A 26,073-nucleotide genomic window follows, 5' to 3' on the forward strand; every position below is an offset into this window, starting at 1 on the left:
AATTTTTTCACAAAAGAACTTTCAATCCGTGCTGAGAAGCATGATTAACAGAAGCCTAATTTGGTTCAGAAGCACATAGGGAAATCAAATGCAGTTCACAGTTAGCATGTGCATTAAACAGAAGGAAAGGAGTTGAGGAATAAATTAATTAACCTTGTCACTAGTGTTTTCCAGGCTTTGACAAACAGCTGCTGCAGGTCACTTCTCTTCCCTTTTGCATAGCTCTGATCAACAGTTTTCAACCTTTGTTTGCAGGCCCTTGGGGTCTACTGCTGAAAAGGTCCAAACAAGAAGCAAGTTCGTATATCCAGCAATCAATTTTATGAAATTTCTAGTGGGGAAAATGTATCCATGCGAGAAGGTGCCAAATAAAAGAGTCAAAAAACATTGACATAACTAAAAAAAAAAAAAAAAAAAAAAAAAAGGAAGGAAGAAGCTCAACAGCAGAAATGATGATTGTGTGATGAGCTTTGCAGTTGCTTTCATGCAAAATACCAATAAATTTGCACTGGTGTAAACAGCTCAGTAAGGTGAAGGGCCATGAGAAAGCAGATCCTGAATGGTTCAAAGCTCTGTGATTTTTAATCATTTCATTCCAAAGACACATGCTCTTTGCACCCACAGTCACCCCTCTTGATAAACACAGAGGTTACTAAAGAGGAAATTATGTCACTTGGAGTTCAGCATTAAATGCCAGTTCACTGAATATTGAGCTTGGGGCATTGCAAGGTGCTAACCTATGTATCAAAGGCAGCCGTGCGGGACAGTGAGGAATGAACTTCCCCTCTTGCTCTTGAGAGCTCTAATTCTGCGACACCCCGACTCTCCACTAGTCCTTGCCTCCTTCACTCCAGGATTACCACGATAACCGCGGCAGAGCGTGCAAAGGAAGAACAAGGGAAAGAAGAACAAAATTTACATGATTGCACTGAAAGGACACAATTATGGTGAAGTATCTTTTAGTGTACAGGGCATCATACATAAATGAAACAAGAACTACCAAGGGTACGTTAAACATTCAAATCTATTCTAACTTTCCCCTAATTATAATCCATATTTTTACATATTTACATATTTTAGCATGTGCAAAGAGAATCTGTATGTATATTTACTTCTCAGGAGAAGAAAATGTGTCCTGCTTCACTTTAAAGTTGTTAGCTGACCTCGAATTTAGCAGTCATTTGGCAATATTGCCAGAACCTGCCTTCCTCCTCACGCATGTAGGTTTTGGTCCAACTGCATGTAGAAAGAGGTAAAAAGAAATGTACAACACAGTATTATTTCATGAAAATTCCTGCATAACATCCATGACAGGGAAACCCAGGGTTCTGCAGGTTTTCTTGTTTCCCATGGGGCTTGTAGCACTGAAGTCCGTTGTCCGCTGCAGAGTCACTAGAGACGACTCATTTTTGATGGCGCTCAGAGAATGTTAAGTGTAAGGTATTAAAGGATTTTTTCTGTGTATCAAACATGTTAAAACTATACTGTGAAGCCTTTTGTTTAACCCTAATGCTATGCAATGCATAGGATTTGACATATTTGCCTCTGATTTTCTATCAGCTGAAGGACCCTGGACCATATTCTGCTCGTCATGTGCTCATGTCAATCCAGATTCAGCCATCTGAGAGGCTGAAGGGAAGATAGCCTCAGGCAGAACTGCAAAACTGTTGATACCGATGGGGTATTTTAGGGTGATGATCAGTTCAGCTTACAGCTCCTGTACCAAGGCTGAGCTCTTCTGGAAAAGTCACAAAACAGCTCTAAAGTAAGCCGTTGTAGTTAAGAGGAGTGGGGCCCACAATGTAACACGCGGTAGTCTGAAATTTCAGAAGATGAGAAACCCTTCTCATTACACAGCATTCATCAGTGTAATAGAAATTTCTAAGTTTAAATTTCAGCTGCTGTTTCTATTATCAAAGCTTACACCGGCAGCAGCCGTCTTCCTGAAAGCTACCAATTTGTGGCACTGTCATTGAGAGAGTTTTGAAGGAGCCAGCCCACCTGATAGCTCCTTAATCTCCTTTGATTACTGAGATGTGAGTGAGATGCTCCACCAGCTCAAAGAGCCAGGAGACACATGCTTGTAGCCCACACACATGGTAAAAGGATCAAAAAAAAAAAAAAAAAAAAGCTGAACAATAAAAGTCAGTGCAGGTGCAAGAAGCTGGCAGAAGAGTGAGACTGAGGCCTAGCAAAGGACATAGGAAAGGACCACCTTGAACTTCATTCATTTGTCTCTATTATCTGATATGTTTATAGGTGCCTGTCACTGTACAATTTTAGCTTAGATCTTTGTGAGAGTAACCACCCTCCTTGCCCCATGTGGGTATTTTCTCCCTGTCAGTCTACAAGGAAGAGATTTCTTCCACATCAATGATTTGAAGATAAGTTTATCCTCAAAATGACAGCAAGAATAATCGCTGCTTTGTCATCCATCTAGTCATATTTCAGAAACACTTGGTGTCTAAATAATCTCCTATTACATGAAAACTATCTTCTGTTTTTCCAGTGCCTTTGAGATGTAGAATTCCAAAAACAGATTGTCCTAGCAGGAAAACAAACCCCAAAAGCACAGCAGCAACAACAGCCACTCTCTGACTGCATCTTTTCAAGCTTATTTTGAGTTCTCCTTTTGCCTTTCTAGATGATTAAATAGTGGACAATTCTTTGAGCTTCTGTAGAGTAATTGTTATTTCTTATAAAGACAATCTTTCATATGTGACATCAAATTTCAGTTTTCTGAAGAAGCATGGACCAGATTGTGGAGACTGTAAGGTGATGGGACAATTCAGTATGCAAAGTTCAATCCACTTGACTTACCTACCAGAACTTACCTGCAATCGAACTACATTGAAGTTTTCAGACATCAGAGTGTTTCTTACCACTTACATTGTATATACAAGTACAAAACTTAAATCTTCAAACTTCATGCTTTACTGTTGCTTAACCTTCAGGGTGCCCACAGCTATAGCCTAGAACCAAGTGTGCCTTTTTCACTGCTATATTGCTTTGTGGTTCAGAGAAATCCCATTATAGAGTGCAGTGAGGTTCCAAGTGAGTAATGCTGGGCTGACATCCTGAACCAGTCCCCAGAGGACACTGTCATGCATTTATACCATTGAACTACATCCCCTTTCTGTTACTCCAGGCCTCAAAGCATCCAGATCTTTCGGTGTAACATTTGGATCCTCTTCTGTGTTTCTCAGGTTCCTACAGTTGGCAAATGTCTTTAGCAGAACTTAAAAAAGACTCTGAACTTTGCCTTCTGTTCAAATTAACCCAGTAGGGTTATTATTGCTTCCTCCCCCTTCTTAAATTTAATTACTAAATGTGCTGTCTTGGACAAACTACTGCCGTCACCTTGATCTAGCTATAGCACGCTCCTAAGAAGAAAACCCGGTGTGGTGGCTGGTGGCTCGTGGCCACAGTGGTCTGAAAGACATGTCACATTCTCCCCTCCTGCAGTGACAAAGCCAGGCACGGATGCCGTGTTCCTCCGAGATAACACCTTTGTACTTCCACGCACAGCGCAATGCCAAGCCAGCAGTGCTTGCCTGCTCATCTTCAGAAAATGCCGTTATCGATTTGTTACGATGGAGTGGCTAATTGGGTCATATGGAAAGTGCTCGCTGCCTGCTGCCGTGACAGAGCGCTTTGCAGCTTCTTACACGTCCCTCTGCACCAGGCGCACGCCCCGCCGGAGCGCTGCCCTCTCATTTCGCAGCGCCCGGATCCCAGCTGCTGCCGTGGCTGATTTGTGCCCTGCAAAGCAGTCGGAGATCACCCTCGTGTCCCACCTGCACAGCTGCACTGTCTCCGTGTGCTCTTCCTGCTCCCCTCTGTGGCGGAGCAGAGTCCCCGCTCTGATTTCGGAAAGGACCAAGCCTGGACCCACACAAAGAGCCCAGGATTTTGCACACCCACTGGTTTATTCATTGCACCAGGAAGCTCCTTGCTTTCTCGCTCACATTCACATTTTGTCCTGATCACCAGTTCTCCTCTCAGGTATGCCTCTGCCTAAGTCCACCAAATAGGACGTCGAGGAAAACAGTTTTCCAGCTTCTAGATGAGTAACTGGCTCCATATGTCAATGATAGAGCTGGTTGCAAGCACAATCTCTGTTCACTGGGACAGTTTTTGTATTGCCCTGAACTGGATCAAAACCCCAAGCTTTTCTTCTCTTCTTCCCCATATCTGCTTCAGAATTATTGACTTGGTTTCATTTGAGAGTTTTTTTGCCATTTGCAACATCAGTAACAGATTAATAATTTTAAGGTCAGAAAGATCCTTTTCTCATAACATAGAGTCAAAATCTTCAACCAATTATTTCTGCACAGTGCCTATACATTTTGTTTTAACTATGATTCATAACTGGTAAAATAGAAAAAAAAGGATTAAATGTCTCAGGTAGTAGAGAGTTCACCATGTCCATCTGCACCCACATCTGGTTCCTTTTTATTTGGTGAAAATGTTATTGTTAATTTCTATGCATTGCAGACTTGTCCCTAAAACTGAAGTAACTATGTAAAAGTCAATGGAATTATTCCCGGTTGACATAAGTATAACCAAAATTATTGACAATTACCCTTAAAATGCCAGTGCGTAAAGATTTTGATGCAAGATTATTTGTGAAAATGTCTTATGTCCCTAATACTTCTAATGTCTATAAATCAGAGATACCATGAAGCCGTATGCTTATTTGACAGGGTGCATTAATTTCAGCCTTTTACTGCAGGAAATACACCTTACTGTCAGGATGTGTAATGCCCTTTCAAGCAATATTTATATTCCTGTTGTTTTCTGTTTCAGTCTGTGGGACAAATTCTCTTTTAGTGCAACTAGATAAAATACCTTTGAAGTCAGTTGATTACTCCCCAGTTTTTACTGGCAGGAAAGGGAGCCCACGTGTGCACATACATGCAGCACACAGTAAATCTCACAACATTCCAGCTGACGGCTTTATTTGGGCCAATATTTTTCTGATCATTGAGTAAGATGTTTTTTCACTATTATTATATGTTGGACAGGCAGATGCATAGCTTGCCTGGAATTCTCCCTTTTCAAATTGCATGTTTTGCTTCGCATTTCTTGAAAACTGCATAGGCCTCAATTATGGGCTAATTATTTTTAGCAGTGAAATATAACATTTCTGTATTTATTGTGTCAGAAAGAATAGCAGCAAGACCATTAGAATAAAAGAACTGTTAACCACACTGGCAGGTTTAAACCAACTACATGTTTGCCTTTGCTTTTACAGGTATAAGGACACTTGTATTTATTTTGCTTCAGTATGATGTGGCAGAGCTAGAAGTCCCGATGTCAGATCTCTGCTGACGTGATTAGAGCAGTCACACTGCTAGCAAAGGTTTTAGGGTGCTCGTTCAGTACCCAGCGCCAGGGAAATGTATTTCTCCGCAGCATAATGCCTAGGGTCCAGGAAACACAGGGAGCTGATGGAGGAAAGAAAGAGAAAAAAAAGCCTGGCATTGAAAGAACTGATATCAGGCATAACGGACTTGACAACATGCATTTGGACAAGTGCCCAGACCTTGGACTACGCGTCAGTCACAGTCTACTGGGTGCCATTTCCCAGTATCCGTATCCCTCCCTGGAGCAAAACACTGCTCAGAAATGAGCATTTCTCACTGTTTCTCCCTTTGGTAAAGAAAATGCTGACACTTAACATTTTGGATAAAATGAATAACAGCCAGTTACCAAACAGCTCCTAAGCCAAGGGAGACAGTGAGCGTGTGCAGGACGGTTGAAATCACTCCCCTTGATTAGAGTCCAAAATAACACGATTTAAAATAATGGCATCTAAAAGCCTGTCACTTGTTTTTTTTTGCTATAGCATTTAATGATATGAGACTTCCCTAGTGATCAAAATATTAATGCCTTATTTGGGCGAAGAGGTCTGCAGTTATTTCAGGCACCCTCTCAAAGCATGCTGCACTTTGAGGCAAACTTCCAAAATTTTAACTTCCATCAGAGGAACTCATTTGTTTGAATTCTTCCCATTATACGATGGAGAGATCCCAATTACCAAAAGAAACATGAAGCAGAGTGTGATTAAACTTCAAAATGCAATTTAGCAGAAGGTATTAGTTTGAACTCTGAACAATGAACACTTATGAAACGCTTTCACTGCCTATTTAAGCCTTTTGAATTGATAACAGGCTAAATTAACTTTGGCAGTACATCTTTTTGCCAAGTTCTCCCACTTTGACTAATTTTAAAACTGAACCCTTGGAATAATGAATCTATGCTCAATTATGGGCAGTGTGTTGCCCAGTGTGGGAAAAGATCTCAGACCAGCAAGGAGCAAGCCGTTAGCGTTAATGCACTCTACTCCTCCACGGCCAGAGCTCAATCTCCTAAAATGCTCTGGATTAATCAGATGTGCAGCACCACTAAACTGTTGTTTCCTTTCTCAAGGAAGGACGCTTGGCAAAATATCCAGAATTTGTGCAGAGACCAGCAGTTAGTGGCTGCAATGATGTTTGTCCAGGGAAGTTTTAGTTCACCTTTAATCAAAAGGAAAAAATAATGGGAGAGACTGGTACCAGAGCAAGTTTTGCTCTTAACACCTTCTGCTGAGCAGTGGCAGGTTTTGGCCAGCTTTAGCCATTCTGGAGTTTAAGGGACAGATTCTAGTTTCTTTATTCAGCTAAGTACTCACAAGATATGTTATCTTTTGGAATAAATACTGCACTTTGTTTCCAAATACCCAATGACTTTCAAGGAAAAACTGTTTCTTAGGTCCACAGATTCACCAGGGCACGTTCTGTATTTAGCTACATAGATGTAAGTCCAGACTAATAATTGCCGTGACTACAATGGCATTAACTCTGACAAATGACAGCACAGCTGAAAACTCTCTTGGGAATAGTGGACTTCCAAATTAAGGTCCTAATTTTGTTTACTGGTACATTCACTGGGAGCTGGGCATGTGCTCTTTCTGAACTCGGAGACTGTTGTATCTAACCTGATTTGCCTATGTTGCTTTTCTGCGTGCTTATGTTATTGATTTTGTTTTTTATAGATAGGTCCCTATTAAGCCCGTGACATAAAGAGAAAGAAAAAAAACCAGGTGGAATCCCATGGCAAACGTGACCTGTGCCACCTAATTCTGACTATGGCTCACTGCTCCCTTAGCACCAGGTTTTAGCTGGCTTTCGCACAGGTGGACGGAGAGAGGAAGGAGAGAGAGGGGTAGGTGAAGACTGCAGAACTGGACAAAACCAGTGGGCTAACCTCAGCTGGTGTCCAGTCACTGCTGTCAAAGTGCAGTGATGGGGTTGGTGGCACAGGATGGAGAGTGAAGGTGCCCCTTCTCAGCTCATCAGTTTTAGCCTTTTTTCATGCCCCTCTTTATATGTATTTGCAGTTCCTAAGTTGTGTGCGTGCTTACTGCTGGTCTGTGCTGCAGACTCAAGGCAGGACTTCACACGCTTTACATCAGGGTATTGTAGATGGTGTTATCTGCTAATGAAATGTATTTTTAAACAAACAGAGTGTAACGTGAGTTGCCTTTGTGTCTTCACTGCAGTCCTATCCCTGTGGTGTGATATTGCTCCAGCTTTTCCTCAGATTTCTCATTAAACTGAGTAGTAGCAACTCTGCTTTAGAGGAGTAATTCTTCAAATAGGAGTAGGAAGTCTCAAATGTGCATGCTTAAAATTGACAGCTGTGTGGCAGCCCTCCTTTATTCCCAGCAGAATAAGTGGTATTAATCTTCCCCTTCTCATATTAAGGAAGCAAGGGGATTTTCCAGATATATTTGGTGATTTTTCTTCTCATGCTAAACGTGCAGAAAGATAAATCCACTGATTTTATTGGAGCTACAAGGATTTACATTTTCTCATGAAAGAAGAGAACCAGGATCATAAATGATCTGTTCTGGTAATCAGAACCCACAATTCATTTCCCTGGTTCATGGTTATTTATTTCTCTCCCTTTTTAACACAGATTTTTCAAGGCTTTTCAAAAAGAGTGAATTCAGCATATCTGAAAGTTGTCAGCCTGGCAGCTCTGCAGACTGTAGTCTCCTATTTACTTTACATAGGAAACAGGTGCCACGCAGGCAGTCATGCAAGCTTTGCTATATTTCAGCAGCATTGCAATCTGCTTGCTTCTCCCCTTATGTAGAGGTAGGATGTAAACAGTTCAGTTTTCATGATCCTTTACTTCTTGGCTTCTCCGCAGAGGAAGGGTGCCAGTTACTAGATGCAAACTGTTGCTGAGAAAGGATGCCAATTGCTACCAGGCATGGTAATTTTATGAAATCCATAGCTGTCTGCAAGGAGGAACATAGACATCAACAATTACTTTACAGAGTAAATAGTCCTCTCATAACTGCGTATGTTACGCTGCTGAGCTGTGTTTGATATACGTGAAAAGCTCCTTTGATTCCTATTCTGTTTTTCATATTCCAAAACTGGCTACGGGAAGCCTTGCAGGTTAAAATATGATGCCTGCTATTAAAAGACTAATTGCTGCTATACTGAGCCGGGTTCCTCCAAGAGGCTCAAATTCATAGTGTCGGTCATCTAAGAATGGCTAAAGCGGCACTGTCACTGTTGCCTTGTACGCCAGCGATGCAGCCTCTGATGAACAGTCTCCCGTGGTAAAGTAGGGCCACCTCACCTGTGGACACCTCCACCTACGGACAAATGTGTCCTGCGATCCAGGGCACGCAGACTTGTAGCTGACGTGACCTCCACCTCTCCTTTGCATTGAATCTGCACCTGGAAGGACATTGCAATCCATAAGTCCTGACCACCTCATTCCCGAAATGTGAACACAAACCCTAAAATCTCTCAAAATAGGTCTTCAAGGAGACATAGGAACCCACGAGCCTGGTGGGGAGCAGAGAAGATACACAGGGATGAAGCTTCCCATTGCACTGCGGACTGAGTAAAGGGCAGTCTGCAGTTGTACTCTCCCATCAGAGTCAGGGCATGCCCCCTCCACCTCAGAAACCAAGTTAAACTAAGTTCATCATGCCACATCCTTCATCTTATCTTGCTGGCTCAGTGGTGACAGTTGCAAGGGGGAGGGCTCTGGAGCCAGTTCCCTTTTCTTACCTCCCCACCTGCTCGGAAGAGGAAGCTTCCTGCTATCAAAGGCTTTGCACTTCTTTCCCACAACAGCCGTGGCCAGGGAATCAGGGAACAAATGTTGCAAGCAAGGGTCATGATCCAGATAGTGAGTGAAGTGTCAGGAGAATCCATCTGAGTTGATCACCATCTGAAAGACAGGGCATAGGATCGTCGTTCTAAATTTGTTTGCACACGATGGAAAAAATGATATTTCCATGGGGAAGGAATAAAGCGAATCCATGCTGATGACAGGTATTTGTCTCGTTTTGCCAGCAGCAAGTCCTCTTTCCAAAGGACAGGCATTTGCACTAATCCCCATTTGAGCCTGAAACAATTAGCCGATCTGTGCTTTTCAGAGGCAGAACGCAGTGTGGAGCCTTTGTATTTATTTGTGTCAGCAAACAAGTATGTGGGTCCCTGCACAAACACACTTGAGATGTCACCCAGATTATGCTCTATTTTCAATCTGAAGCGACGGTCGCTGTTTTTCTGGTGCTACAACTGACCTGCAGCATGCAAGGACACCAGTCCGGGTACATCGTCCTCAATGTACTAATTACTAATACAGAGTTAGCAGATCACCTTTCTCTGGAGCCCAGGTCTGAACAGGGGTGAGCAAACTTTCAGCGTACGCTCTGGAGGAGCCGACTTCTGTCCCAGGCTCCCAACCCTCCATTTATACGCACCAAGTTTTTGTATTGCTCTGTGTTTTCACTTTATAAATTATGAAAACAAATGAATCAATAAATATTAACATAATGTGTATTGCCTTGGCAACATGGCACTTGATACAAAAATTAAAAACAAATTACATAAACCACCCACGGTGGGGAGCTTTACAGGAGACAAACCTACCATCATTGCTGCCAGAAGAACGAATCATCTGGAATCAGAACAAAAGCAAACAGTCCCAAGTTAAACAAAATAAAACAAATACACCTCGCCACAGATAGGTCTGTGCCGATCTGCTGCTGCTGTGTGCTGGAACAGAGACCGCTTCATCCCATGAGAGTGGTTTCGCAGGGCTGGCATCGGTCATTTGCAATAACGCCGTTAATTCCCTAACACTCCTTCTGGGACAACCCCATAAAAATAGATTCTGGTGAAGGGTCTATTTTTCCTAGAGGTTTTCTCCCATCTAATGAATTTGCAGGGAAATTTTGAAAGCACATGGTGATGAACTGATTCATTGTCCCAGCACATGGACATTTTGTCCCTATCAGATAATTTACCAGGATATATGTCATCAGCACTAATTAGCATCACCTGGTTGGGTACTTGCTACAAGTGTGATTTCTGGGAAGTGGCTGGATCTACGTTTCCTGGAGTTTAGTCTCTAGGAAAGTGTTCCTAGATCTTGGTGCCACACAGAGGGGTTACTCAGTAGAGAATGGATGCAAGTTTTGTATTTGATTCCACCTTAGTTATTCAGTGCAACCATTTACTTAACAACTTGAATATTCTTCCGATCGACTGAATTACACAGCCTATTCTCCTACACTGCACAGTTTCTAATGAATATGAGTGCACAACCTTTCTGCATAAATGAACTGGAGACGTCACCCCAGATTGCACTGCACTTTTAACATGAAACAATTGTTTCTGTTGTTTTAGTGCTATAACCAATACGCTGCCATTAAGATTACTTGGTACTAGGTTGTATGCACATTGCATTAAAAAAAAAAATGTTCATGGCTGAGCGCCTTGTGTACACTGTGCTTCCCACATTAGCCTCTCCCCTGAATATTGCACTGTTTCCAAAGATGCGCTTCAAGGAGTGTAACTTTTTGACAAGGAGAGAACTGAAACCCAATGATTATGGAGTGATCTTTGGCCTGCGAATATCAGTGCTAAACTGTGCCTGGAAATTGCATGTAATACATTCTTATGCAGAGGGTACAGGCTTGGACATGCATAATTTAATTTATTAAAGGTAGAATATATTTTAGAGCACATGCCCTCTGAAGCAGGAAACGAGTAATTTAATTTCAAATTAATTTGCTAGAAACACAGAATGACATTTGAAAGGATTGGTACAAACTTGACAGTCTGAAAGTATTTATACAGAGAGCAATTTGCTTAACCAACTGCTTCCTTTGTGTCATCTGTTGTTTCAGATAGTTATATTTGGAATAAAGTGTTTTTCTGCTCTTGGTACCTCTTCTGGGACTTCCTGTGGTGTTAGAGCTGAGGCAGGTAGCCTGTGACTCCCTAGGGAAGGGAAATTCTCTTAATACATGATTAACTTTGAATGTCAGTCAAGCCAAAAAAAAAAAAAGAAAGTGGACAAGTGAAAGTTAAATAGGTTCAAATAATTATTACTGATATCCTGTTATGCTTGTAATTTTTCTCTCAGCATGGAAGTCCTTCTGTAAGCAATTCAGCACAACCCTTTGAAATCAGCTTGAGTTTTATTAATATTTTAGTAGCAGCGCTAGTAATGACATGAGTGATGGTAATGCTCTGATGAGCTATGGCGTTTTCACAGAAACCCCTCTCGCGCGTGAATCGATAAAGCCGGACTAGATTTACACCAGCGGCGAACCTTGGCCTCCGCGCGTAGGGACCAGCCCAGCAAACAGCCTCTCCACTGCCATTAGTCCAGCGAGCGCTTCCAGGGAGCTCGGCAGCGATAATCACCCGCCCCAGGAAGAAGTGGCTGGATTTAATGGCACCACTTGCGCTAGTGAGCAGTGGGTCTGGGCAGATGTGTTTGCAGAAAAAATTATTGCCCTGGTTCCATAGTCCATCCCTTTTTAGCAAAGTACTTAAGGGTGTGCTCTCTTTTCCACCTGCTGTTAAGTCCCCCTGATAGCAGTGAGTGTCAAAGTAGTCTTAAATGCTTTGCTGAATAGGAGCAGCATATGTCTAAATGTTTACCTGCAATTTTTCCACATCTTCTATTTTTGAATAGCTTTTATCTTTTCCCATGAACTCTGGGTTTTCCTCCTCTTCAATGTGTATCTTGTCTTGGCTGGGTGTTTTTCCACCGTGTTTAGAGCAGACTCGTAGCACAGCGTGGGGTATTGCACTCTTGCCTTTCCTCTCCAGCCGTAGCAGCGAACGTTGCTGCCTGATCGTGTAACTTCAGCGTATGCCCCGCGATTATTCGACTGAAGTGCAAGCACCTTTCTGGGTCCCTTGGGTCACTGGAGAAAACTCGTCTCTCAAAAATGGACTGAAAATGGATATTTCAGGACAATTTTCCCCCCTAGCAAAAACAGCTCAGAAAAAAGCTAGTCTATTTTTTTCCCCTTTTTTACAGCCAGACAACTTGACATATCCAGTTGCTAAACCTCAAAAGTTACAGCATAAGCTTGTGTAATCTTGTTGCTTGCCATTTTTCCTTAAGATGTCATTCCCTGACAAGTATAGTCCAGGGTTTTTTCTCTTCTAGCTGGGGAGTTCTCCTTAAGAAATACACGTACTATCAAAGAAAAAGAAAATAAACCCATCTAGGATTATTTCCAGCAGGAAAAACAGCTGCAGCTGAGGGGGCAGCGATGCCAAAGCCCAGGCGTCCGGAGTCAGAACTCTGAGATTTGTGAAGAGTTAAGTGAGTTGCACGTGGATAAACAGTTGAAGGCTGAGCCGCCACCTCCGGTAGGGCAAAAAGAGGTAACAGAAACAACTTTCCTACCTGATACTGCATGCAATCCATAGCACAAGCTCAATAGTGCATGTCACAGATTTATATGGGGTTTATGGCTGGTAAAAATAAGTGCTTGTCAAGTGGTAGGACAGCAAGAGTGCACAGTCGGTATTACAGTCTTATTCGAAGAGAGAAGATTTTTGTCATTATAAAAAAAAATCAGAAAGCTTGAAAAATGTGCATTATAAATTAAAATACTTTAAATGGGATTCCAACAGGTTTTGAATAAAAACACCGATTAATCTATAACATTAACCATCTCACTTTAGGAACAAATGTGCATGGTTTTTCCCTGAAAAACAGGTCTAAGAATGGCATCTGCTGACTTTGCAGATCTATATCTTGTTTTCTCTCAAGGGCATCTGTTAACTTTATTGGACTACCATCTTTTTTTTGTTAGCAGAGTAGACCCAAGAAAGTTGCAAAAATTTAGGTATCTGACATGAAGATAGTAACCAAATAATAAGCCTGAGTATCATGCATTTGATATTAGCCAAAGTATAGCTCACTCATGTGTGCTCAATATGTACATATTGACCTTTATTTTCATCTTTTAGGATTACATTGTGCTTATAAACATAAATACCAAAAGTACATATTTTTTCACACTGAGTGCCTCCAGGCTTTAAATTCCCTGCATCCTAATTGCTGACCTGTTGGGTTTCTTCCCATACAAATTCAGCATTTTGTTGATATAATATTGCCTTTATAATTAGAAAGCGATGGGTTGTTCTTTTTGAAATCACGAATAGGGTGACATCCTGGGAGTCTGGAGAACTCCCTAGATCCTTGAGATTGGAACTGCTGGCCGTTTTGGGGGAATGAATTAATGAAAGTGAAAGGATAATATAATATAAACAAGCATCACACCTTTTCCAATTCTTCCATACAATTGCTAGAGAGCCTGTGCCCAGCAGGAACAACCCTACAGATAAATCTTTACATGGCTGGAACAGCCACTGAGCCAGAGCTCATCTTGTCTATGCTGATTAATACTGTCATATGGGGTAGACTTGGTTGAACTAAGTGTAGACACCTGAACTTGTCCTCTGAGGCCTCTCTACAGTCAATGAAGACCTATAGTCAATATAGTTAGGTAAATGTGTCTCATCTCATATTGAAATCAACATTTAAATTAGGTCAGATGAATCATCTTCTAAAAGTGCCTTTTTCTCTCCGTTGACTATAAAGGGAACCCAGGGTAACTAGCTCAACTGTAGCTATAGCCACATTGTAGGAATCTAAATTTAAGTGAGCTAAATTCCACTCACAGTAACTAGCCATGAAGCATTTCTGTCAGGAGCAATTCCCCTCACGAGAAGGGTTCTTGGCATTTTGAACTTCACCTTCAGAAAGGAAAGGCCCTGAACTTTAGAAGAAGGACACTCAAACCTTTGATATCTCAATCTTAGGAAAAAAAGTGTACATATTAAAACAAACAAAAAAAAGCCTTGAACGGGTGGGATGGGGAATTGTAACTAGTAGGAAATGTAAGACCACCTTTGGAAATTTTCTGACAGGGGATTAGGTATCCTTCATGTTTAAACCTTTTTTTAAGATAAATAAACCTTGTTACCCTAAATTGGAGGTTGGAAAATTATGTCCTTTTTTTAGTTCTGTAATGAAATGTCATAATAATACAGGAACATTATAGCCCTGATATACTCAGCAACCTTGTGAAAAGAAATAATCCCCATTTCCTCCCTCCAATTTCAAAGGGTCCTGGGACACAAATGTCACCTTTCTATAGTAGAGTATAATTGATTCTATTTGTGGCTGCTTAGAAAGAGGTGGAGGAACATGGCAATAATCCAGGGATGACTTGAAATCAAACGGAAGTTCACATGAGGCTATGAATACCAACATGAAAGAGCGAAGCCCAAAGGATGCTATTTTTGAAGGCCAGATCTTGCGTGGACGTTACATACTTACACGCCTCCTATTCACAAGTAATCTTGGTGCCGACACATAAGGACATGCTAATCTATTTGATGAATGTCCCAAGAACTTGCGACTAGCCATATAAAGCCAGCGACTGTGAGGAAGTAACTTAACAGATCTGGTATGCCCAAGAGAGAGGACTTTGAGATATTCGGTCAATAACAGGAAGTCATAAGAAGCATTGAATGTGTTCTGCATAAAACACTGTTGATGTCAGTAAAGGATACATTATGATTAAAAATTCATCCTATATAAATCATCAGAAAGACACCATAGAAATAAAATCAATGTTACAGGTAGAAAAGACCTCACAGAACAAAACAGATTTCTTTGCCAAAACACTTCCCTATAAAATATTTGGCACAACCTTGTCCGATCTACCTTTAAATATATCAGACAGCTTAGCTGTCTTCATTTACCAAAGGGAACACTTCACCTGCTTAGAAAAATCTCATGGCTGGGAATATTGCCTTAATAACCAGCCTAATTTTTTTCCCTTTTCAGAATATCGTTTCATTACTCTCTTTTACCAGTTTTATCTGTCATTCTCTTTTTATAAATTAATACCACTTAATTTAATATACAGTTATTACCTTCCTTTTGCCTCTGTTTTACCCCCTAAAGTCATTGCTCTTTCATTTCATTATTTCTTGTAAATTCTTATCTCTGCTCCTTTTATTTGACTCTTTACGTCTTTCTTCTCCACTCCCTCTTGTTAGTTCCTTTCTGGAGTTTCTGTGCCAACAACAATATCCCAAATGCAATTTCCACAGAACCATAAAGAGAGGAAATAATATCTCATTCTCAAGACATGATGCTTCTGTAAAGGTTTTCTGCATCATTATAGCACATTGCAAAATCATGTTGTGTTTTTTTAATATCACTCCAGGTGACTTCGAGTTACAGATTTCCAGGATTTCCACTGAAATTTTCCCTGGACTCTCATCTGTATTGTTTTGAGTCAAATCTCATTTTGCTATATTCTGTCAGGGTTTCACTTCTCTCTTCCTCTCTGCTGCCTCTGTTTCAATACTCTCTCTACTTTAGTGTTATTGCCTAACGTGAGTATAATATTGGTCAGTATCTCTTCTATATCTTTAGTGAAGATAACGCTGACTCTCATCCCTATAGCTGTCCTCCTCTGAAGACAAAGTTTATGTTCTGCTTGGATCCTTAGGATGGCTTTTCTCCATGCAATAATGGATGAATCCAAGCCAATTATAACTTATTTTTAAAACAAACTTTTCTGTAATACAAATCCAGATTTTTTATTAAGGTTCATATGTCAATTTGGTAGATTAAGTCTGTGATTTTCAAAGGCAAGGGAGAGAGGGAGAAGGGAGATAAGTGAGTTAAGCCAGGAGCAAGCATTGACTTTCAGTGAGATTTCAGCATCTCACAGCTGAAAATCCCATTGAGATCCCTTTTTGAGCATCCCATTCGGATCAATTTGCCACTATTGTGGGCACAAGTGGTGGGTGTGGAAGCCCTGCCCAGCTGCTTAAGACAGAGCCACTCTGCCAAGAAACAGTAAAAATTAGCTTCTGCAGCATGAAATCACACACTAGTGGAAGGTTTTCCAAAGGAGCTTCTGACAGATCCCCTTGTATCTGCCCCAGTACACCTCCCTTATTCCAAGAAAGGAAAAGGACAATAAGCATGTCCTTTTTTTGCCAGCTTTTGGCCTCTTTGCACCCCACCAGTGCACAGTATCCTTAGCAGACAAGAGATTCATCCCAAAGTCTTTGTGTCTTTATGGCATTTCACCTAGCTGGCCTCCAAGAAAGTACTATCCTTTCCTCCTCTCAGTATTTATTGCATTTATTTAGTCACAAGCTAGAGCAAGGAATGTTACTGATCTCTAATTCCCATGATTGCTCCCTTTTCCTCTTCTCAAATCTCAGTACTGTGTTTGCTTATTGCTGCTCTCCTGATCCTCTTCAAGTTTTCATGAGCATTCAGTATTAATTGGTAATGCTGTATTAAGTTAGTGTATCAGATCCCTTTACACACTGTCTAGATCTGCTGATTTGCACGTTTCAGGTATTCTAGATAGTTCTTTGTTTACACTTATCAATTTTAACAGGCTCTGCCTCCCTTTTTATTTGTCTTCTTGTTGGATTTTTTTAAAAAGAGTTTATTTTATTAGTCAATTGAATTTTGATGAGTTACATCCCCCTCATCAATCGTTAATATGTTTCTAGGTCTTTTCTTTCCATTACTGAGTTCATGAAAACCTTCTTAATCCCTTTAACCTTTTTGGCAAAGAGTAACATTTGCTTATTTTCCTACAAGCTTTCCTAATCTTTCCCCCCTCTCTGATATGTGCGATTCCTTCTTTTTCTAGTCCCAGTACAGACCCTCAGCCTGGTGTTTTCTAAATCCATGTTTTTGTCTCTTCTTCCTTGAAGGCTTTTCAAAATAAATCCTGTCCATTTTGTCTTGCATGTTCCCTATCTCCCTTTGACGCTGATGGATTCTAATATTTTCTGAAAACTCCTTCTGATAAAGAACTCTAGCATTCTTGATTCTTTAAGGTGTTTTCCTTGTAGTCTAATATAATTGCACTGTATTGTGTTCTGTGAATTTCCTAACCTGTATCTGCTAAATACAGCACTCTCATTTACAATGCTATCAATCTGACGCTGTTCTCAGTTTTCTTTGATTTCTTTCTGTTGGAATTATATACAACAAGGCTTCTTTTCTCATCGGAACCCCTATTTCCTACATCCTACAACTGTATATGATTTAGGGCTATTTCAGCATGTTTTGACGTCTTCATAACAGAACAGAAAATGACTAAATGCATTCCCTAATGAACAGTATCAGAAAGTTCTGATGGTGCTAATACTTGGTACGGCATTTTTTCCATCCTCGTATACAGTTTGTAGTCTGTAGAAAATGGGCCATTCTCTGTATGACAGCTGCGTTCTGAATATGGATTTTTTAGAAGCTTTACCTATGTCTTTGACCTGTGCTTTTTGTTCTAACTTTCTTTTTGAACGTTCTCTTTTCAATTCTTTGTAGTCCCTTTGAGCAGAGCATTAAAAAACCTCACCAAGACTATGACCTTCAGGATGCTGCAGTTAATTGCAGACGAGTAGCTTCCAGCCCCACGTGCAAGCACTGCTGGAATGTTCAATCTTGCCCATTTTACCCCGGGTTCAGCACTTCTTTAAATTCAGCTATAAATTTTGCATTGACTGTGTACACTGAAAAACCAAGGGCCCATTTTCACATTAATAATAAATATATAAAGCTGTACCTATTCTCTAACTCCATCACCATCATCCTCATGGAAATAATAATTTATGTGTAAGTGCAATCTTTCATATAACTATCTCTCAGGTTGTTTAAAAGCATGGGTAAGTATTATTGTCCTCATTTTTTTAAATGGAGACAATAGCATTACAAGATAAAGCACAAAAGGTTTTAGTAGGTACTCAGAGAACACGGAATAGGACAGTTAACAGATAACCCACATCGCCTGACTCCTGCTTATGGCTGTTCCACATTGCCATGATCCCTAGAAAGTCCCAGCTTTGTTGTCACCCGCTGGTGCCAGGTACTGCTCCAACACGGGGTCAGAAACAAACTCCGTGCAGGGCTAGATAAATATTAGGTCTTTTGATTTAATGGCCAAGCTGAATAATCAAGGAAAGTATCACTTTGGATTAACACAAAATGGAAACATTTTATTTTGCCTACTGAAATTAAAAATGGAAAAAAAAACCCTGTTTTCTTCTAAAGAAAATATTTCGAATCTGTTAAAAAAAAAGCTTGACCTGAAATGAAATTTCTATTTATTATTTGGATAGTTTATTTATCCCTTTTAAATAATTTAACTTTTAATAATTTTAATCTTTTAATAATGCATTTAGTGAAATTTTAAAATGAAACTTCAGATTTTGGTCAAAGTCCTTTGCCAATTTTGGTCAGCCCAAATTGTCAGAAACAATTTTTGAAAATAAGCCATTTCCCAGAAACATTTATGCAGATCTGCTTGAGACTTCCTGCTTTAAATAGACATGACAACCAGTTCTTCAAGAAGTGGCAATATTACTGTCCCCATTTTACTGAGGAGGATTTGAGATGCACTGAATTTAAATCACTTGCCCAAAATAGTGATGTCAAATCTTTCAGGCAAGCTGTATGGCCGCTGAAAGGCGTCTGAAAGCCATGTGTCCCTCCTCTCCCATCACCCTGAGATCAGAAGTGGGACTAAAAAGCAAGCGGCCACCACCACGTGTTGGGAACATGTTAGTCCCAGGACAAGGCAAGTGAAGGCTCCCTCTCACAGGTGCATATTGTGGCACTGGGTGACCAGACCCTCATTTTGGCCTGGTCACAGAGGGATTTCTGCCCATCTCGGAGGAGAAGCTACGAGTCCTTCCAAGGAGGTGGCTGCAGGGAGCACAGCGAGGTCCCCACTGACTGGATTTAGATCCAGCTCAATTTCACCCGCTGGCCACGGGTTAGGAGCCTCAGTAAAAAAGTCCCAGACACAGGAACTCAGTGCAGATCCTCTGATTCATTCTCCAGTACTTCGGGAGCTAGATCACAGTCCTGGTGGTTTACTGCTTTGGTTATTCTAAGCTTCCACCTAGCATTAATATTCAGTGGTTGTTCACTATCTTTCTATGTTTTGTTTCTATTTTACTTTAAAATAACTTCTACATTTTAACTTTCATTGTTGTTATTTATGGGTCAACTGTTCACTCAGCACAGACTAGCTAGACCCGTCACTCGAGGAGTGGGCACCCCAGGAAGTGCATGGCGATTTTTCTGTCGTGATCACTTTAGCTGGGATATTGGTTAGTGGGAAAAAAAAATCCGCTACTTCCTTCAGGGCAATTGATCAATTTGTTTTCCTCGTCTTTGCTCTTGTTGACAACAAGCTTGATGAAATCAGTCTTTCCGAAGGCAGCACAGTGGATTTGACAAATCCTGCAGAACTGCTGGAACAGATCCCTGAGTTTGCGGAGGAGCTGATGGAGCCTGAAGATTGCTTCCCTGAAGGTAAGGGCCTGCGTGTTTCACTGCGATGCTGAAGTGAGAAACCTCCTGTTCTCTTATCGAACATGTCTCCACATTCACACCAAGTTGCTCTGGCTACTTGCAATAGTATTTCGCTGGATGCACTTCATTTCTTAGATACTGTAATGTCCCAAACACATACTCAGAATTACTTGTTAACATTAGTCTTTGAATTTCCAAAGTCTGATAAGCTGAAAGTATGCTCTAAATTGCTGTGCAGCTTCTAACTTGTTAAGCTTTTTTCATTTTCAATTTGTGCCGTAGAGGAGTTTTTCTTTAAATGTTGGTTTTTCTGACGTGGCCAATGAAGGCTTTTGCTTCCGAAAAGTGTGCATGCTCAAATTTGGTAGATAACTAACCAAGTCAAGTTGTTTCTGTTGCTTAAACATAGCCACTTAGTAGAAACTGTCTGCAGAGTTTGTGAGATCGAGGGAGTCTCTTCTATTTATTCTAAAAGGCATTAAGATTAACATGTTCAGTAACTTTGATTTGACCAGGAATGTGCTATATATAAGGTATTTTACTTAATTATGTTAGATAACAACAATTCACGTTTACATTACCACTTTTAATACCAGAATTCACAAGCAATTTATTAATTTTAACACCATCCTACAACACAGGGTTAAAAGCTTAACTGCATCAAAAGATCTATTCTTTAGCTAAATCTGCAAGGTAAGTATCATCCTAAGTTATTTCTTCTCAAAGCAAGTTCTATCCCAAATGATAACTCAGTCAGATTCTTCATTTTCCTTTGAATCTGGGTGAGGGAAAATAGGGTTAGCTGAATGTTAGTATATTCCTTTGAAAATTCAAGGATTATTATATGCAACAATAGAGCTGCTGAAGTGATTTACTGGGTATATGAGTGCCCCTAAAGTCAGCAAAAATGTGCATCTCTATATGTGTGAGGAAGATGATTGAATGGGGTAAGGGAGCCCTGCAGGGCTTACAAATGTCCCTAGGATCTAGAGATTTTTTTGGCAGCTCTGTTTAAAAGCAGTAGCCAAAAATTAATGCAGTTGACTGAAGAAAGCATGGTGCTCTGCTGTAACTATCCTGGTATATACAATAGTATTTCAAAATTAGATCTGAAGTTTTCATTCTTTCACAGTGTATTTCTTAATGAGGCTAGTGAGCAGTGAACTATGTCATGCGCTGCAAAGCAAGAAATTAAATTATGATTTCACAGAGAAGCCTGTATTAAAAACATGTTGCTAGTAAGGTTTCTCACCCAGATGCTGGACAGTTTACAAATGCTGAAGCTGGGGTTGGCCATGGTCACCCTCCAATTTTTAAAATAAATGAGACAGGGATCACACAACCCACCACTCCCTTCAGTGCACATTTACAGAGCAATAGCACTCTGTAATTTCCTCTTAAAACACCCAGAAGAACTCCCTGGAACTCCATCATGCAGAACCACATCAACAGCAGCCCAATTGATCAGATCTCCTACACTGCCATTAATGGGACACACGGTAGCAGTCGCAAGCTTTACGCTTCTAGGTGGATCAGGCACTGGGAATGTTAAGCTGGTTTTGAAGCCCTCTTGTCATCATGACTGCAAAGATATGCAGAAGCGAAGACCTTGTGGGTTGAACCCCAGGCTTGCCAGTGGATTGTCTTTTATTCCTTATCTCTTCTAGCTCCTCATTAGTCCCTGTTCAAGTCAGGGAGTTCTTCTCTTCTCCCAGGTACAATCACCTGATCCTTGAGCACTGCATGGAAACTCAAAGAGAAGTTGCTCTCAGTCCTTAGCCTGGTCCACAGTGGGCCTGGGAGAAGCAGTTGCAGGCAATGTCCTTCCCAGAGAGTCTGCTCGTCTTTCCTTTGGAGCACATATCAATGCAGACTCTTCAGAGGCTACTATGTAGGCTGAATGTGATTTTATCCCTCGTGGATTTGGGAAAATGCATAAACTTGGCACGTGAATGATCCCTCATCAAATTTAAAGTCAGTGTGCTAAAAACTAAAGTTTCCAAACAGTTCTTACTGCAATAATGTTAAGATTTGCTTTTATTATTCATATGTAGGGAAACAAAGTATTTTCTTATAATATTCTTCTGTTAAATACTATCCACCCAATATTTTTCCCTAAACTTACAGTTGTAATAAAGCCTCACACAGCTATCATAAGTAAATTCAGTTTAGTTAGCTATCATATGGCAAAGTTATAAAGTACTAAAATGAAATTATTGAAGGGCAAGTACTCAGCAGTTTTATCTATTGTGGCCTTTACTGTCTTATAATAAAGAACTACAAGAGTATTTGGTACATTCAGGAGAATGACCACCTTGTGAAAGACAGAGAGCGGGTGAGAAGAAGAGGAAGGGGGAGGAAGGGTTAAGTTGTTATCTTATTATCTCACCAGCTGTCTAAATTCAAACTATGACATTTCTAAACACATTCAACATAGGTTGTGTCCTGAACAAATATGTTCAGGATTCAGTCCCCTTTTTCAGATAACAAAGGCAATGAAGATAATGCATGTTCTTGAAATAGTTCCTGAAAGTTTGCTGAGGTCACAGTTTTCCCGTAGTTGGGTGACGCAGATTAGCCATAGGTCATTTTTCTTGGGGAGACTTGTTAATTTGTTATCATCTCAAAATAGCTTTGATTAGGGTCAACTGACAATATTCTTGGGTCAGGAAATGTGAAGCCAAGGTAGAGTCATAGCTCTGGCAGCTAGCAAGTAATGCTGGGAAAAAAACTGATAGAACTGGAGACACCATTCTTGTTGCCGATTGGCGGGAAAGCAACACCTAGGTAATGCCAGCTATTTGGGTATTTTTTCCTCCAGATGCCTTGCAACACTCCAGTGTTGTTACCTCCATTGGTATGTGCGCTCTCTGCATCACAAATTGCTATCTATTCGGACATTATCTTCTGTGTCTCACAGAAGGTCATTCAAAGGGAGCCCCTGGCCCCGGCACTCTCCTCTCTCCCAGACCCTAATAGGAGAAAATTTTCACCAAGTCCTCAAGCGTAATTCCCCAGATACAGGCTGCTGGCAAACGGTTCAAAGGAGTATCATCAGATGTTTGTGCTGGAATAAACTACCTTGCTCAACGCGCAGTTGATCGCAACTCGTGACACCAAGGACGTCCACAGCCTTATTTTCATGTGACCGTCTAGGAGCGAGTATCGCAGCTGGAATATTTTGTGCGTTAAAGTGAAGTTATTCTGGTTAATAATGGAAAGCTGTGTCACGTCCTCCCCAGCAGCTGGTAGCGGCTGTTTAGAGATACGAAAGTGAAGAGGAGCTCAAATAGACCATTAAACTGAACAAATCTAAACTAAGCTATTGAGGCGATCAGCGGGTGATGTTTAAAAGCTGAGTAAAACCAAACCAAGCCCAACTGAAAATGTTTAGTGTCATCTTAGAAAAAAATCACAGGTGAAAAACACATTTTAAAGTATCTTTTTCCTCTAGTCATAATACTTGAGATACAATGTGCTTTTCCATCAGGAAGGGCATGCTGCTATTTTATCATACGGTTTTCAGACCTCAGAAAATACTTACAGTCATATTTAACATACAGAATCAGAATAATTCAGGTTGGACGAGACCTCTAGATTTCAGCTTGTCCAAGGTGGGTAGATATGGAGGGCTTGCAGAGATCATGTTCCCTCCACTGCTACCGGTAGCTCGGGAAGTCATTTGGGGACTGTAGAAAGGCATGGTATAATCAGACTTGCTTTCTTGCTTGAGTACGCACCACTAGCCAGACTGGTCTTTAGAAACCCAGCTTAGCAGATATGTATTAGAACGGTGTTATAAGTATCTGCCTGCTTGAATCTGTGGTGAGAAAGACATATTTCTTTGTGTCATACTAAGCATTGCTGCAACCACCATTCAGTGACAAGCAAAATATTGTTTTGTGCTAGAAATGAATGCCCCAGTAATTGGAAATTTCTGTGTAAAAGTAGCTACCAAATTATTGTGGTCTGAACACAATGTAGAAGACATGCTGGATGATAATATAGAAGAAATTATTTGGTCTTCTTGGCCTACTGAAGAGAATCAGCACCCTAATCTAGCCGAAACACATCTAACACTTTTATGTGAATTTAAATGTATATTGGAGGTGTGAACAAGCTGTGGATTGTAAAGGATCTACTCAGAGGCCTCAAATCAACAGGCTTGGGTGCCGTTCATGGAGAAGGAAGTTAGTGTAGTATAGCTCCCACATTTACAACAGAGAGATTTGTTCCACAACGCATCAGGGTAAGGCAATAAGGTGTAGCAACTCCATGATTATAATGTGCAGGAAAAAGTGAATGTAGAATGAGAGAAATATTTACACAAAATTCATTGCAAATTAAATTTCTCTAATTTTTTTGGTAGCTTGTTTGTCATTGTGGCAGATGCATAAGTGTTTTCTCTGTCACACACTCTTTTCTGCTTGCATCTGTAGTTTAGGACCCATTGCAATCTGCAATTTATGTTTGTGCTGCAGGACACTGCAGTGACTGAAGGGAAAAATTCACTCATTATGAAAAACAAGCAAAAAGTAAATAACTTTATGTTGTACTGATGCACTCATAACGGTTTCCTGATGAAAAGGTCTCTGTTTAGTGAGAAATGATATGTAATATTCTAATGTGAATTGAAAACAGCCATTGTTCTTGGGCAAGTCCACCACTAACATAGCTCAGTTCAGCTTCACTGATTTGCCAGCAAAGAATTTTGATCTTTTGTGTCAGACTTTTTCTGCTGTCCCATGTTTCTGTCAAGCAGTAACCTACTATCCAAAAGGCTTTAGTGGGAATGAGTCCGTTCACTCACAAAAAAGTTGTAGCCCAACATGACTTAGGGTAGCAAAACTGAGCCCTGACTAAGTCAAAAGGCAGGCAACTTCTTCTATACAACCAGCTCCCTAATAGCATTTATTTCAGGGGGATACTAGAAATCTATGAGACAAGGCAGTACGAGTAATGCTGTTACAAGAAATGCCAAGGGGTTTATTCGTGTCTTGACACTTGCTGTGTTAAAAGGTGTTAATGAACAGTCATCTTCATGTGGATAAATAGCTTTCAAGACCTGAACTTAGGGTCTGCTGACCACCTGCCTTGTTGCAGAAGTCAGCTGGAGTTTTGATTGCTCAGACGCTCACCAGGTCACCCCTAAAGCACACTGGAATATTTTTCATACCAAGTCATATTTCCTGACACTTTCACAGAAACAGGAAAAAAAATATTGGAACACTGACCAACGTCAGGTAAACTTTTTTGCTGGATTATATGAAGCTTCTAACTCTGTATTTAAGCTTGGGTCAAGGTCACCAGAACAGTAGGCTAGAAGCAGCATGAGAAATTCCAAAAAAGTATGGGCATTAAATAACCATCAGTGAGAGAAATCAGAAAATTCGAAATGGAAGTAGACCTTACTTACTCATTAAAAGACCTATTTGTGGTCAGTATTTTCTTTTTCCCATTCAGATTCCTTTTTTTTTTGTTTGATTTATAAGAAGACAAAAATAGCATTTCATCTGAATTCAACCAGCATGATTATTCATGGCAGTGCTACTTGACATTAGTAATTGTACCAGAATCTGGTCTAAATATTCCTGAACTGGGCCCAATCAAAAGCATGGGATTTAATAGTGCTGTGAGTTTGGGCTGACTCATCTGAGAAGCTATTTTGGATTTTTTAAGGTATTACTGTCAGTAACCAGTAGTTTTTTTATTTTCAGAGCAGAATAGCATACAAGCCATGAAAGAACATTAAAAAAAAAAAAAAAGAAAGAAAAAGTGGTTTCAGCTGGCTTTATATTTAAAAATACAGCTCCATACCAGTGGATTACCAGATGGAAGCTGACTGAATCAGCAATAGCCTGTTTTTACCATTTTATGAAAGTTTTGAATCACAAATGAAGTGACTTGAGATCTTCTGATGCCCTTCTCATTCTTATTTAATTTGAAGATGATTCCTTAACTCTAGCTGTGCCTGGGCTCAGGTAATCATGTAGGCTCCCTCTGTAGTGGAAGGACAGAGACAGACTTCTCCAGGGAATGATTCCTCCAACTTATCTTACATTGAGGAATAACACTTGCTGAAAGATCCTAAACATTTCCAACGACACTTATGGAGCCTATGACTAGCTGAGCCTAGGCACCCGTCTAAGAGACTAAAGAGCCAAGTATCAATCTAAGAAGTAACTTAGGACTAAAAGAAGGGGGAAGAGAGTAAGGAAAAATGTTTTAAGCCTGAAAAATGATGATTTTTCAAAAGTTAAATTATTAATAGGAGAAAGATAGGCTGGTGAAAAGTTTCTTCTGCTAGAAGTAGTAGTTAGCTCAGATACAAAGGGGAATTTCTGCTTAAAATGAGAAATC

General features: G+C 40.5%; 1 protein-coding gene across 2 annotated transcripts in view; it reads left to right on the forward strand.

Annotated features, from left to right (window-relative positions):
- LOC112981268 (sodium channel protein type 5 subunit alpha-like) overlaps positions 1-26,073 on the forward strand; it is a 164,994-nt gene that overhangs the window by 94,445 nt on the left and 44,476 nt on the right. Inside the window, exons 15-16 of one of the 2 annotated variants that reach the window (XM_064505711.1) lie at positions 12,573-12,719; positions 19,593-19,713. In XM_064505711.1, the coding sequence (XP_064361781.1) occupies positions 12,573-12,719; positions 19,593-19,713 (268 nt within the window). The remainder of the gene's footprint in view (positions 1-12,572; positions 12,720-19,592; positions 19,714-26,073) is intronic. The other variant, XM_064505712.1, reaches the window with a different exon arrangement.

The sequence above is a fragment of the Dromaius novaehollandiae genome, chromosome 2 (genome assembly GCF_036370855.1).
Source record: "Dromaius novaehollandiae isolate bDroNov1 chromosome 2, bDroNov1.hap1, whole genome shotgun sequence".
Taxonomy (NCBI): Eukaryota; Metazoa; Chordata; class Aves; order Casuariiformes; family Dromaiidae; genus Dromaius; species Dromaius novaehollandiae.